Source organism: Arachis hypogaea, chromosome 11, assembly GCF_003086295.3.
Source record: "Arachis hypogaea cultivar Tifrunner chromosome 11, arahy.Tifrunner.gnm2.J5K5, whole genome shotgun sequence".
In the NCBI taxonomy this organism is placed as follows: domain Eukaryota; kingdom Viridiplantae; phylum Streptophyta; class Magnoliopsida; order Fabales; family Fabaceae; genus Arachis; species Arachis hypogaea.
In genome coordinates, this window is record NC_092046.1 from 125,850,182 (window position 1) to 125,865,840 (window position 15,659).

Consider the following 15,659-nt stretch of genomic DNA (forward strand, 5'->3'; position numbering starts at 1 on the left):
AATGGTTCATGCGGTTCCGGCAAGATTAAAATAGGTGCTGAAGTTAACTTATGCTTCAAAGTTTGAAAACTCTCTTCACACTCCAACGTCCACACAAAAGGCACTTCCTTCCTTGTCAATTTAGTCATCGGTAGTGCAATCCGGGAAAATCCTTCAATAAATCTCCGGTAATATCCAGCTAAGCCCAAGAAGCTTCTGACTTCCGTCACCATAGTTGGTTTTTCCCATTCCATCACTGCCTCTACGTTAGAAGGATCCACAGCTATCCCTCCTTTGCTTACCACATGGCCTAAGAACTTTACTTCCTCCTTCTAGAACTCACACTTCGACAGCTTAGCATACAATTTTTGCTCCTTTAATATTTGTAACACAATTCTCAAGTGTTCCTCATGCTCCTTCACCTCTTAGAGTAAACCAAGATATCATCTAGGAAAACCACCACAAATTTGTCCAGAAAGGGACGAAAGACCCTGTTCATGTAATCCATGAAAATAGCAGGTGCATTCGTTAACCCAAAGGACATCACCGCAAACTCGTAGTGTCCATAACGCATCATAAATGCAGTCTTAGGGATATCATCCTCCTTCACCCTTATCTGATGGTAACCGGATCTTAAATCGATCTTAAAAAACACTCCAGCTCCTTGTAGTTAATCCATCAAGTCATCTATCCTTGGCAATGGATACTTGCTCTTCACAGTTACTTTGTTTAACTGTCGATAATCCATGCACAATCGCATTCCTCCATCCTTCTTCTTCACCAGTAAACGTGGCGCTCCCACGGAGATACACTAGGTTGAATGAACCTCTTGTTCAGAAGCTCTTCCAACTGAGTCTTTAATTCTGCCAGCTCTATCGAAGCCATTCTATACGGCACAATCGACACTGGTCCGGCTCCCGGCACCAATTCAATCGCAAACTCAATCTCCCATTGAGGTGGGAATTCAGGGATATCTTCTGGGAATACCTCCGAAAAGTCTCTAAGCACCGGTATCTGATCTAGTTCCTGATTATCACCTAACGTGTTCGCAGCCAACAAAATATAACCCTGACACTCTTCCCCACTACAGTGCACCATCACAGAGTTCAGGTACTAGCCCTCAGCTATCACTGCTCCCTTTTCTCCTTCTGGCATAAACTGAATTGACCGTTCAAAGCAGTCCAATAAAACTCGGTTCTTCGCCAACCAATCAAACCCCAAAATCATCTCCAACCCAACCATTGGTAAGCAAATCAAATCATGCACGAAGTCTCTACCCTCAAGCTTGAAATCTACTTGCCTACACCCTGACCTAGTTATAACCGTCTGATGCGGAGTATGTACATGCAGATCAAATGCTAACTCTGACACTTTCAAGCCTAGTTCCTCAACTTTAGCAAACGAAATAAACAAATGTGATGCTCCAGTATCATATAATGCAATTAAAGTCTAATCACCAATTAAACAAATACCTCTCATCAACGGATCCGCCTTGGAAGCATCTTTGGCGTTCACAGCAAAGACTAGACCTTGATGTTAACCTTGACCCACATTCAGATTCTTCCCACGAGTGCAATCCCTCGCAATATGACCAGGCAAGCCACAGTTGAAACATCCATCTAAACCAATCTTGCAAGATTCATATGGGTGAAATCGTCCACAACGCACATAAGTCAAATCCGGAGAAACCTTACTCTGATTTCCTCTCCCTTTGCCTGCCACGCTGAAACTGATCCTGAGTGCTCTTTCTGAAGCCTCCTTGACCTTGAGGCGCATTTTCTCCTCTCTTGAAGCTTTGACCCCTCGGATGGAAATACTTGCCACATCCCTAACTTGAACTTCCTCCATGAGTGTCCTTGGACAAAGCTACCATCTTGGCATACTCTTCCACCACTCTCGCCTTGTTCACCAAGTCAGAAAAAGTACGAATCTCCATTGGAGCCACAGCGGTCATAATGTTGTCCTTCAAGCCTCTTTGGTACTTGATGCACTTTCAGCTCTCATAGGTCTCTAGGGCACCCTGACATACCCTAGAAAACCTACAGAGTTCCTCAAACTTGCTTGTGTAGTCTGCCACATATAGGGAACCTTGCTTCAGCTGCATAAGTTCCATTTCCTTCGCTTCCTTTGCAGACTCAGAAAAATATTTCTTGTAGAAGGCCGTCTGAAATACATCCCAAGGGACATCAGCGTTCTAGAGCTGTAGCAAGCGGCACTCTGCTTGCCACCAGTGCTGGGCCTCTCCCGCTAGCTGATAAGCAGCAAATTCAACATACTGATTATTCGGAACGTGTTGCGCCTGTAAAGCACGTTCCATGGCTTAGAACAAGTTGTCCACTTCTGTTGGATTGGTTGATCCTCGAAAAATTGGCGGATGAACCTTGAGGAACGTCGCCAAAGTCATCGGAACACCTCCCGCATTATCGCCGTTTCCCTCAGCATTATCATGAGCATTCCCTTCTCCATTCCCATTTCCGTTTCCGGCCGGTTGGCCCAATCTCTACACAGCTTGCAGAGTCGCAGCAGCATTAGCCTCTATAGTGTTTGCCAGATTAGCCATAGCCGCCATGAATTTGGCATGGCTGTCAGCCGGTTGCGCATTTCTACTTTCTCGGGAACATGCTCGACCTCGTCCGCGAGTGGCCATTAGGGTTCCTGTCTACACCAACAATCGATATCAAGGTGATCAGTCTCAATATCAAAAGCCTAGTGCTTCAATTATCCCAAACAGGCACTCACAAACAAGCATGCTATGCATATATCAAGTAGATAACCTAATAGCATCAAAGAAAATACATACAGAGTATGCAATGAAGCACAATCGGTCCATCCCTCAGGCTCACGAGGACGAACCGCTCTGATACCACTAAATGTAACACCCTAATTAGCCTAAGCTTTACCTCGCATCGTAAAGCAAAGGTTAATCAGAGACTACGACAATTCTAAACTCATACGAATAATATAGAAAGAATTATTATAATCTAGAAGCCCGATGAAGGATATAGCTCAAAAATAGGATTTAAAAAGTGCAAATGTACTAGCAAAGCTACTAACTTAAAGAACAAGATTTGGACAAGATATAGCAAAGATAATAGTAGTATATCCAAAAGAATCTAGCAACGGCTCGCAGAGTTTAAGCCGGCTCGTCATATACAGACCGTACATGAAACCAGACAGTAAAAACAGCTTATACAAGTTTTGTTCTCTCAATACAAGCCTCAAGGCAAAACAAAATACAAAAGTGAGAGATGTATAGCAAAATACATCAAAAAGACCCAACAGGTATCTGGATCCTCCGCTTCTGTCACCATCCAAAATAACTCACCGAGGTGGGTTGCGACCTGCATCTGAAAAACACAACAGAAAATATGGTATGAGAACCGGAGGTTCTCAGTATGGTAACAGTGCCCAGTGATGTAGGATATAAGATCCTGGGATGCCAAAGGCAATCCTAGACTTCATATCCATCACAAGATCTCATCTTAGGCACACTAAAATAAATAAGCATAATTATATAAATCTTAACATAAGTAAACCGGGTAATCTATCTTTGGGGATTTCTATTCTAACCAAACACCGCTGTCCCACAGCCTTCACCAATTTATCCTCCATGCAATCCCATCACCACCGCCTTCCAAACCTTCTCAATCCTAGTAGAATTCACAATTAATTACAATGCCAGTAAAACATAATTATTGTCATGTAAGGCAGATAATTCAAATAGCAAATAGGCATGTTATACAAATAGGAAAAACATTACAAGTAGTCAAAGCATACAAACAGATAGAAAATGCATATGATGAATTCCTGTCCTATTGGTTGTGATATCACATTGTCGGTTCAACTGCCAACCCGACACATCTCCATGGAGATGTCGCCCTTCGGAATAATCAATGGGAACCCCGAGATATACTGCTCGGATCACTGTCCAGGGTTTTGCGCCTGCACACTCTATTGATCCGAAAGGATGTGAGTGGGATACTCTTGCCTCAGACCTCACATCTCAACGTAAGTGGGATTGACCACCGTCCTTACGCCGCCGCCGCCTCTGTCTCGACAGGCGGGATTAACCACCGTCCCTGCCAGGCGCATAGCGTCTCATAATCTCAGTACAAATCAGTACTTCAGTGGTTTTTCAGAAAATATTTTTAGTATACATGGATCCATCATCTCATTCAGAGTCCTCGACTCATCTCAACCATTGTAAATTCACATTTAAGTTCTGAACTCAATAGTTCCTCTTTTCTCATCTCATATATCAATCATCCTTCACATACCATCAAACCATCCTCAGTACACCCGAAACCTAATCCTCCGTTTTCTAATTTTCATAAAACTCATCAACTAAAACCCTTAGTTTATTTCCCATGTTCTCATACCCAAAATTAAGCCCAAAAGCCTTAAAATGGTGTTATAGAAGCTTACAATCTTTTTGGGAAGGTGAAATAGTTAAAAATAAAGTTAAATTTGAGAAACAAGGCGTGTGCGTCCGCACAGGAGTGTGCGTGCGCACGCCCAGGAGGAATTTTAAAAGTGTGCGTACGCACAGGTACTAAAATTCATAATGTCTGTTCACCCGTACAACCTGTGCTAGCCCCCTTAACAGACTGGCCTTCCCAACGTGTGCGTGCGCACAGGGCTGTACATACGCACAGGTTGCAATTCCTCATTGGGTATGTGCGCGCACAAACTGTGCTAACGCTTTGAACAGATTATCTGCCTCTGCATGTGCGTACGCACAGGTCTGTGCAGGCGCACATGTTAAAATTTTCGCAGAGTTGTGCGTGCGCACAAGGCTGTGCATACGCACATACCAGAAATCACAAAATTCTGCAACTTTGCAGAATTTCAGATTTTAACACCAATCTTTGTTTGACCATAACTTCCTCTTCAAAATTCTAAATTTTACAAACTTTATATTGTTTTGAAGAGTTTTCAATAGGCTTTAATTTCATACAAATTTCAACCAATTTTGAAAACCGAGACAAAAGTTATGATCATACAAAGTTCACCAAAATTTCCTTTTTACCAAAATTCACAATTTCCACAATTTCTTGTAAAACACAACCAGCACCATACCAAAGTATTCCAAACTCCATTTCTCATCAAAATCTACCATTTGTGTCATATTACATCCATCTCACCACATTTTTCTTCACATTTTATTCTCAACCTCAACATCACATATATCACATATTCACCAATCATCATTATATCACTATCAATTTTCATCATCAACTCAACCATGATTCATATTAATAATCAACAATATTCACTCATCCAAATCCATCATATCTCAACTTCATCATTTAACCACAACAACAACATCAATTCATTATACCTTATCAACCCAAACAATCATCAACAACATATAAATTTCCAAACCTATTGATAAACCCCTATTTTATGATTCATCTTGTGCTCAAACTGAGTGTTTTTATCAATTCTTCACCCACTTATTCATATGAATTGCATGGTTTTACTTTTCCTTCCCTATTATGTGATATATGTGAAAAACATGTTTCCTATGCTTTAAAAATATTAATTTTAATTACCCTTTATTACCATTCGATGCCGTGATTTGTGTGTTAAGTATTTTCAAGTCTCATAGGGCAGGAATAGCTTAGGGGACGAAAAGGAAACATACAAAAATGGAAGGAAAGCACAAAAATAGAGTTTTGAAGAAAAGGCAGCGACGCGAACGCATGGACGACGCGAACGCATGCCTAGCGCGAAATGGCATCGACGAGTACGCGTGAAAGACGCGAACGCGTGCCTTGAGCAGAATGCAATGCGTGACAAGAAAAACTCCCAGATGACGCGAACGCGTGACCCACGCGAATGCGTGACAGACGCCACGTACAAGAATCTGCAGAAAACGCCCCCAACGATTTCTGGACCCTTTTTCGGCCCAATTCCAAATCCAGAAACACAGAATATAAGCCAGAGAATGGGGGAATCAAACAACAACTTAGAGACGATATACAACATTCATAATTCACACTTTTAGGTTTTAGATGTAGTTTTTAGAGAGAGAGGTTCTCTCCTCTCTCTTAGGTTTTAGGATTAGGATTCCTTTTATGATTAATACTTCAATGCCAGGTTCAATATTTCCTTTAATTAATGTTTCTCTTCTATTTTTATTTATTCCAATGTTTTTACTTGCTAATGTTCCAATTTAGCTTATGAACCTTTTCATGTCGAGATTTGAATATTCTATTTAGTATTATTTGAGGTATTTCAGATTAATGATTGTCTTATTCTATTTATGATGCTTTCAATTTAATTTAGATTTATTTTTCCTTTTGGTTTCGGTTAAGTGATTGGTAACACTTGAGTTATCAAACTCAGCTGTTGATTGAATTTGGATTTGCTAATTGATTTGAATCGCTCTAAAAGCTAGTCTTCCCATAGGAGTTGACTAGGACTTGAGGATCAAATTAATTAGTCCACTTGACTTTCCTTTGCTTTAGTAAGGGTTAACTAAGTGGGAATAAAACCCAATTCTCATCACACCTGATAAGGATAACTAGGATAGAAATTCCAATTCTTATACCTTGCCAAGAGATTTTATTATTATTAATTTATTTTCCTTGTCATTTAAATTACTTGCTCCTTATTTCAAAAACCCAAAAATTCTACCTTTTTCCATAACCAACAATAAATCACACTGCCCTGCAATTCCTTGAGAGACGACCCGAGGTTGAAATACTTCGGTTATAGATTTTTATTGGGTTTTGTTACTTGTGACAACCAAAGTTTTTGTGCGAAAGGAATTATTGTCGGTCTAGAAGCTATACTTACAACGGAACTTATTTGTGAAAATTCTAGATCGCGCGAGAGTTTCGTTCGCCAAAATAGCGCCGTTGTCGGCGAATTGCAACTGTGTGCCTTATTATTGGTTATTGTAAATATTTTCTTTTACCTGTCTATTTGTTTTTATTTTCATTTTTAATTTTTATTAGCTATTATGAGTTCTCACCCCCGTCGCTTTCAGTTTGGTTCTAATATTGTTGAAAGGAATGGAAGCTATAACAGGAACATGCATCAAGGTCAAAACAATCAAAGATGGAAGGAGCCACAAGGATCTGATCAACCCTTTAGGCAAGAATACCCTCCAAGATACCACGGACCACGACCATTCCATAATGCATGTCAAGACAACAATTATGGTAGACCCCTTCGTGACAACCATCACCCACCAAATTACTATGGTCAAAAACCATTCCGAGGTGCGTACCAAGATGATAGATATGGTGGACCCCTTGTAATTACCGACAAGCCCCATCATATGCCCATGAACCACCTCCTCAACACAACTTTGAACCACCACACTCACAAGTCCCCTACCACCATTCACCTCCATATGACCCCAACCTTTATCCACCCCAATTCCAACCCAATTACTCCCAAGAACCACCACTTTCCTATGCACAATGTCCATATCCATCACCCCAAGAATCAAGGGAGCAACTCAAGGAAACATTAGAAAAATTTCATGCCATACTTCACCAATTGAATCAAGCGATAAATCGACTGCCTTCCCGATGTTCGGACACTTAAGGAACCCCCATGGCTTCATGTGGGCAATCTAATAAAGAACGCAACATGAAGGAGATACTAGAAATCCCACTGGACAGTAAGGAGCATGACTTTGTACTAGAACAAGTGGAGGAAGCCGAAATTATCGAAGAGGAAGAATTGGTTGAAGACTTAGGAGACGCTGAACCTCCATGGGAATCCAGAATTATGGAGAATTCCGTCAGAAAAAGTGCAGTTGATGCTAAGGAGGATAGTGCACAACCCCCGAAGCAGGTATCTTATGAAGAACTGGACGGAATAACTCAACAAGCAAGTTTCCTTGATAATGATAATCCCGAACCAAGTTCTCCTAGTAATGAACTTGCATCTGCAAGTGAACTCTTTGAGATGGAAGAATCTTCCCCAAGTGAAGACGAAGATGATGCCGAGGTAGATTTTTCGCAACCTCCAACTTATGACTTGAGTGATGAGGAAGATATAGAAGACTTGGATCAAGATGTGGTTGAAGTTGAAGAAATTTGCAATGAAGTGGAGGAATTCACAGAAGAACACAAGGGAGTAGAGCTTGCAAAACCACTGGAAACACATATCCCAAGGCCATTACCACCCAATACAAAATTCAAGTGGGTAAAATCCTTAGCTTTTATCTTTATTTTTCCACTTGAATATGGTTTGCTTGAAACAGATGGCCAGCTTAGAGCTCTTTGCGGCTTTAAGAGTAAAAGGGAAATGGTTCGTGCTCAAGGATGGTATGCAAGATTCAATAAGGTTCCACGCTTCAATTTGAAGTGTAAAGATTGGTTTCGAGTTCGATTGAATGGGTCGAGGAAGATGCTTGGTCATCTTGGTGAGAATACAACTTCCAAACCACCCACTTGGAAAAATATAGATCGAGACAAAGGCGGGTACAAAAGCAACGTTTGGGATCATGGAATCTATTCTGACATTCAACACCCCGGGAGCCTGAGAACCTGTTTGAAGCTGCTCAAGGGCTTTACATGCCTAGTTTGGGACCCCAGAGGCTGTTGGCATTCCAAACAGTGGTGGAGATTTTTGGATGAATTCAAGAACAAGCCACCACAGCAGGAAGCTCATCAAATGTCCAACTTAAGGACTTTAACTAAAAGTGCTAGGTAGGAGACAACCCACCATAGTATGATCGTTCCTTTTTCATTACAATTTTATTTCGTTTTGTTTGTTTTTAAGTTTTATTTTATTCTATTTTCATTGAACCTAGAATTAGTCATAGAATCTACATTACCTTTGCATTTTGCATCCTGCATATATAAAAAAAAACACCCCACGCGAGCGCGCAGGCCACGCGTGGGCGTCGATTGAAACTCAGCGTAAAGATCCAACACCCAAAAAGTTGGGCTAAAATCGTGCGGCTGGTGTGTCTTTAGAACCCAGAAAGTTGGCCCACGCGTTCATGTCCCCTGACGCAAACGCGTCACTTGCACCACACACACCCCACGTGAAAGCGTGAGCGATGCGTACGCGTCGCATGGATTTTAGGGAACCTATTGGAAACAGAGAGTTGCGCCAAAACTATGCTGGAATTGTGCGTTTAGCACAATTCTGAGTGATGCGTACGCGTGCCCCACGCGTACGCGTCACTTTCGTTATCCCACAATCACGCGATCGCGTTAATGACTTGTTCGCGTCAGAGCCCTTTTCGCCCCAATCACGCGATCGCGTGCTCCACGCGTTCGCGTGGATTCAGAATCACTAACCCCAACCCACGCGAAACCCTACCCTTTTCGCGTCCCCAAAACCCCCCTCCCCCTCTGCACTCTCCCGTCTCCCATCCCCCAACCACTACCACCCCCAGCCATCCAGCTCCGACCGCTGCGCCGCCATCCCATCCGCCGCGCGGCCCTCGCCGAAACCCCTCCCTTCTTCTTCTCCCCCTTCCCTTCTTCCCCCTTCTTCCTCCCCTCCACAACCCCGCCCCACTGCCGCCGCTACCTACCAGACCTCCAGCCATCCACCACCACCCCCATTCCCCTAACCCAACTCGCTCCTCTTCTCCCCTCTCTCTCAGCCAACCCCACTGCCGCCAAGGACCGCCGCCTCACAGCCCTGCCACAACCGCGAAACCCCAGTGCTGCCGTGTCAACCACCCAAACCAACAACATCTCTCTGAGCCCTGATTCTATTCCTCTACGCACCAGGTTCCGCCATACACTGAATCCTGTTTCTCGTTGATTAGTTAGTTAGTTTTTCAATTTTTTTTCAACATTAGGATAGTTAGAGATGCATGATTGTAGTGGATTTTAGGTGGTTAGGTATCTAGGATGTGGTTAGTGGATTTAGGCCTGATAATTGTGCTGTTCTTGCTACCTGTTTTTATCTAATTCGCAATTCTGAATTTGCTGTGATGATGTGCTGTTCATATGTTGTTCTTTCATGTTGATGCTGCTGTTACACTGTTCTCTCATGCTATTTGTTAATCTTTTCAGCACTATTTACTATCATATGAACTGATTTTCTTGTTGTTTATTACCCGGGAACATCTAATTTTAGCCGGAATGCTGCCCAAATTTTTTCTGGAAATTGTTTCACTCAACTCCCGTTCATGAATTGGTTTTGGCGATTTCAAGTTTTGCGCTGTTTGGTTTCAGGCTAGCCAATTCATGAATGAATGGGCTTGCATTCTCACCATTTCTGGTTCCTGGATTACTAAATTGCATTATTGATGATTTCTTTTCCCTTTTGCAATTTTATAAATTATCATAAATAAACTGCAAATCTTTGCTTGAATATGAGTTGATTGTTCTTCAAGTTTGTGAATTTATTGTTAACTAGGAAACCCATTATCATGCCACTTACTTTAACTTTCTTTTTACTTACTAACCGCTTTAACTTTCTAACTTTTCTTTTCACCTAACTACTTTAACTTTCCAACTCAAAGGCATGATTACTGTTTTTCCTAATTAACATGAATTCCACTTATCATATATTTTGGATTGTGATTTTTACTCTCAAACTTTTCATTTGCATACAGTCCAAAATTTACTTATATTTCACTCATTTCATGCTTCTATTCCTCTTTTGCCTTTATGCTTATATTGATAAATCCTATTTGCTTACCTGTTTTCCTGCTTTAATTCTTAAATGGTATCCTGCAACTTCTGCTTTTCAGGATGTCTGATCCCAAAAGTAAGAGAAAAGGCAAAGCAACCACTGGCAAAAGGAAAAGAGGCGAATCCTTTACCTCTATCTTAGACATCCTTCATGACGATTCCTGGCGGGAAAAGAATTTCACCCCGCAAGAAAAGGCTGATCAGTTGGTGCCTGCCACTGACCCAAAAAAATTTGCAAACAAATACTGTGAGCTGAAGTACCCAGTTTTTGCCACTTCCAGGAACTTATACCTAGAAAGAACCCTCAAAATTCCAGAAGAACTCAAACAATACACTTCAGACCAAATCAAACAGAGAGGCTGGTTCTTCTTGGAAAGGAACCTGACTGAAGTCAACTCATCCTGGATCAGAGAATTCTACTGTAACTACTTTAAAACATCCTTGGATGGAGTACAGCTCAGAGGCAAGCAGATACTGGTTACTGAGGAAGCAATAGAAGAAATCATCCACCTCCTACCTAAGTCAGATCAGCCAGACGGTTACCAAAAGGCTGAGGAGAATATACGATTTATGAGATTTGACTGGGACGCAGTTAAGAGGACTATTGCTATTGATCCTACTGTCCCCTGGGTCATGGGTAAGACAACTACAACCCCAAAGGGAATAAAGCACTCATGAGACGGAGGTGCCAGCTGCTATGATCACCCTCATCTGGTGTGTGATGGAGGGAAAGGACTTATATCTGCCCCGATTCATCCGGTATTACATGGCCCGAGTCCATGTCAGAGGCACCCTCCCTTTTCCATACTTGATTACTCAGTTGGGCCACCGAGCTGAGGTGCCCTGGGAGCTAGCAAATGAGAAGCCAATAGCCGCGGACTGTAAGAAGATCATCCCTTACAGCAGAAAGTTTCAGGCTTTGGGCTACCAACCTCCTTTTCTCACTGACTCTGCTGAGGCTGCCACATCTTCTGCTGCCCCTTCTGCATCCACTGCCCCACCAGCCACCACTATACCCTCACCTGCCTCAAATCCTGTCTATCATCTCGTGCACCGACTCTTCGCATGCCTGTATCGTATGGAGCGTCGCAACAAGTGACGCTATGAGCACTTAAAGTTGATGATCCGATCTGGCCACCACGACATCCCCTCCGAGCCTGACACCCCTTCTGAGCCATCTGAGGAGGAGGCGGACGATCATGAGGAGGAGGCACGTGCAGAGGCTGAGTAGGCAGGATCTGAGCAGGCTGCGCCACACCATGAGGAGCCCCATTAGATACAGCCAGCTGATCCAGAGATCCCTCTTCAAGCAGAGCCTCCACTTCAGCAGGCAGACCCTCCGACACTCATCCAGACTGCAGAGCCTCAGACCACCACAGAGACACCTACTGCACATCCTTCCAGACATGACACTTCTTCACACCCTGCTTGAGTGAGCATTGAGGACGATGCTATTATTTAAGTGTGGGGAGGTCGCCATCTCTGGCGTACTTTATTTTGGTGAACCACTTTTCAGACCCTCTTTTTATCCTATTTTGCTTATTTTTCTGTATTTTTATTTTTATTTTTATTTTTATTTTACCTTATCTTATTTATCTTCCGGTACTTGCACATTTTCTTATTTTATTGTATTTTTACTGTATTTCTATATTTTGCACTTTGGTTTATATACTTATCTTAGATATTTAGTTTAGTCTAGTTGCACTTTTAGCTTATTAAGTTGTGATATAGAATATATAGATTAATTAGCTTAGTTTACCCTTTTAGCATACGATAACTTAGATTAATTGAAAAAAAGAGTAAACTAAAGACGTTAGTATAACAGAATCACAACAATCCACACACTGTATATATATAGCAACAAATGTTGGTTAATTAACAACATTTCTTCAAGGAAGAACACTAAGATTTTAAGAGCCATCCTAAGATTCACATTGAGAATAATGGGAACTCTTGATTTCTACTTGCATGACATACATAACTGATATATGGTTTTTGAGCCAACGAACACACAACCCGCAAGCTTTTTAGCTTAATTGTATGGTTATATTCAACCATAAATTTCATTCCTGTGTGTTTCGCACTTCTTTTCTATGCGTGTAATCTTTACTTTGTTTTAATCTATATGTCCAATATAGAATGTAGATACATCCACGCATATGATTGAGGCCATCATTTGAATTTTCCCTTACATATCCCAAATAAGCTGGTGCGCGAAATTGTGATCATCAACAATGGCGCCAAAGACTTGGAGCTCTCAAACGTGAATCACACTTTGTCACAATTCCGTACAACTAACCAGTAAGTGCACTGGGTCGTCCAAGTAATACCTTACGTGAGTAAGGGTCGATCCCACGGAGACTGTCGGCTTGAAACAAGCTATGGTCATCTTGTAAATCTCAGTCAGGCAGATTCAAATGGTTATGGATGATTGATAATTAAAGATAAATAAAACATAAAATAAAGATAGAAATAGAGATACTTATGTAATTCATTGGTAGGAATTTCAGATAAGCGTATGAAGATGCTTTGTTCCTCCTGAACCTCTGCTTTCCTATTGCCTTCTTCCAATCATTCATACTTCTTTCCATGGCAAGCTTTATGTTGGGCATCACCATTGTCAATGGCTACTTCCCGTCCTCTCAGTGAAAATGTTCTACGCACGCTGTCACCGCATGGCTAATCATTTGTCGGTTCTCGATCATGTTGGAATAGGATCCATTGATCCTTTTGCGTCTGTCACACGCCCAACACTCGCGAGTTTGAAGCTCGTCACAGTCATCCCTTCCCAGATCCTACTCAGAATACCACAGACAAGGTTTAGACGTTCCGGATCTCAGGAATGGCCGCCAATAATTCTAGCCTATACCACGAAGGTTCTAATCTTATATTAGAAACCCAAGAGATACACATTCAAGCTTGTTTGCATGTAGAACGGAAGTGGTTGTTAGGCACGCGTTCATAGGTGAGAATGGTGATGAGTGTCACATAATCATCACATTCATCATGTTCTTGTGTGCGAATGAATATCTTAGAGAAGAAGTAGGTGTGAATTGAATAGAAAAACAGTAGTACTTTGCATTAATTCATGAAGAACAGCAGAGCTCCACACCTTAATCTATGGTGTGTAGAAACTCCACCGTTGAAAATACAAAAGTGATAATGGTGGTCATTGGCTTCGGCCCCAGAGAGGGAACCTGAAGAACCAAGATGAAAATACAATAGTAAAAGGTCCTATTGATAGAAAACTAGTAGCCTAGGGTTTACAGAAATAAGTAATTAATGCAGAAATCTTCTTCCGGGCCCACTTGGTGTGTGCTTGGGCTGAGCATTGAAGCTTCCATGTGTAGAGACTTTTCTTGGAGTTAAACGCCAGTTTTTGTGCCAGTTTGGGCGTTTAACTCCAGCTTTTGTGCCAGTTCTGGCATTTTGACGCCAGAATTCTTAAGCTGACTTGGAATGCCGGTTTGGGCCATCAAATCTTAGGCAAAGTATGGACTATTATATATTGCTGGAAATCCCAGGATATCTACTTTCCAACGCAATTAAGAGCGCGCCAATTGGGTTTCTGTAGCTCCAGAAAATCCACTTCGAGTGCAGGGAGGTCAGAATCCAACAGCATCTGCAGTCCTTTTTCAGCCTCTGAATCAGATTTTTGCTCAGGTCCCTCAATTTTAGCCAGAAAATACCTGAAATCACAGAAAAACACACAAACTCATAGTAAAGTCTAGAAATGTGATTTTTATTTAAAAACTAATAAAAACATAATAAAAACTAACTAAAATATACTAAAAACATACTAAAAATAATGCCAAAAAGCGTATAAATTATCCGCTCATCACAACACCAAACTTAAATTGTTGCTTGTCCCCAAGAAACTGAAAATCAAATAGGATAAAAAGAAGAGAATATACAATGAATTCCAAAAACATCTATGAGGATCAGTATTAATTAGATGAGCGGTGCTTTTAGCTTTTTGCTTCTAAACAGTTTTGGCATCTCACTTTATCCTTTGAAGTTCAGAATGATTGGCTTCTATAGGAACTCAGAATCCAGATAGTGTTATTGATTCTCCTAGTTAAGTATGTTGATTCTTGAACACATCTACTTTATGAGTCTTGGCCGTGACCCTAAGCATTTTGTTTTCCAGTATTACCACCGGATACATAAATGCCACAGACACATAACTGGGTGAACCTTTTCAGATTGTGACTCATCTTTGCTAGAGTCCCCAATTAGAGGTATCCAGAGCTCTTAAGCACACTCTTTTTGCTCTGGACCACGACTTTAACCGCTCAGTCTCAAGTTTTCACTTGACACCTTCACGCCACAAGCACATGGTTAGGGACAGCTTGGTTTAGCCGCTTAGGCCAGGATTTTATTCCTGTGGGCCCTCCTATCCACTGATGCTCAAAGCCTTGGATCCTTTTTATTACCCTTGCCTTTTGGTTTAAAGGGCTATTGGCTTTTTTTGCTTGTTTTTTCTTTTTTCTTTCTCTTTTTTTTTTCGCCTCTTTTTTTCGCAAGTTTTTCACTGCTTTTTCTTGCTTCAATAATCAATTTTATGATTTTTCAGATTATCAAATAACATTTCTCCTTTTCCATCATTCTTTTAAGAGCCAACAACTTTAACATTCATAAACAATCAAATTCAAAAATATGCACTGTTCAAGCATTCATTCAGAAAACACAAAGTATTGCCACCACATCAAAATAATTAAACTATTTTAAAATTCAAAATTCAAGTACTTCTTTTTCTTTTTCAATTAAAAATATTTTTCATTTAAGAAAGGTGATGGATTCATTTTCATTGCTTTAAGGCATAGACACTTAGACACTAGTGATCATGTAATAAAGACACAAACATAAATAAACATAAAGCGTAAAAATTTGAAAAACAAAAAATAAAGAACAAGGAATTTAAAGAACGGGTCCACCTTAGTGATGGCGGCTTGTTCTTCCTCTTGAAGATCTAATGGAGTGCTTGAGCTCCTCAATGTCTCTTCCTTGCCTTTGTTGCTCCTCTCTCATGACTCTTTGGTCTTCTCTAAT

At 41.2% G+C, this 15,659-nt stretch overlaps 1 protein-coding gene across 1 annotated transcript in view; it reads left to right on the forward strand.

Moving 5' to 3' along the window:
* The first annotated feature begins 7,908 nt into the window (after nt 1-7,908).
* LOC112721747 (protein FAR1-RELATED SEQUENCE 5-like) overlaps nt 7,909-15,659 on the forward strand; it is a 30,312-nt gene continuing 22,561 nt past the window's right edge. The window contains exons 1-2 of the mRNA XM_025772782.1: nt 7,909-8,022; nt 11,064-11,244. Coding sequence (XP_025628567.1) covers nt 7,909-8,022; nt 11,064-11,244 — 295 coding nt within the window. The remainder of the gene's footprint in view (nt 8,023-11,063; nt 11,245-15,659) is intronic.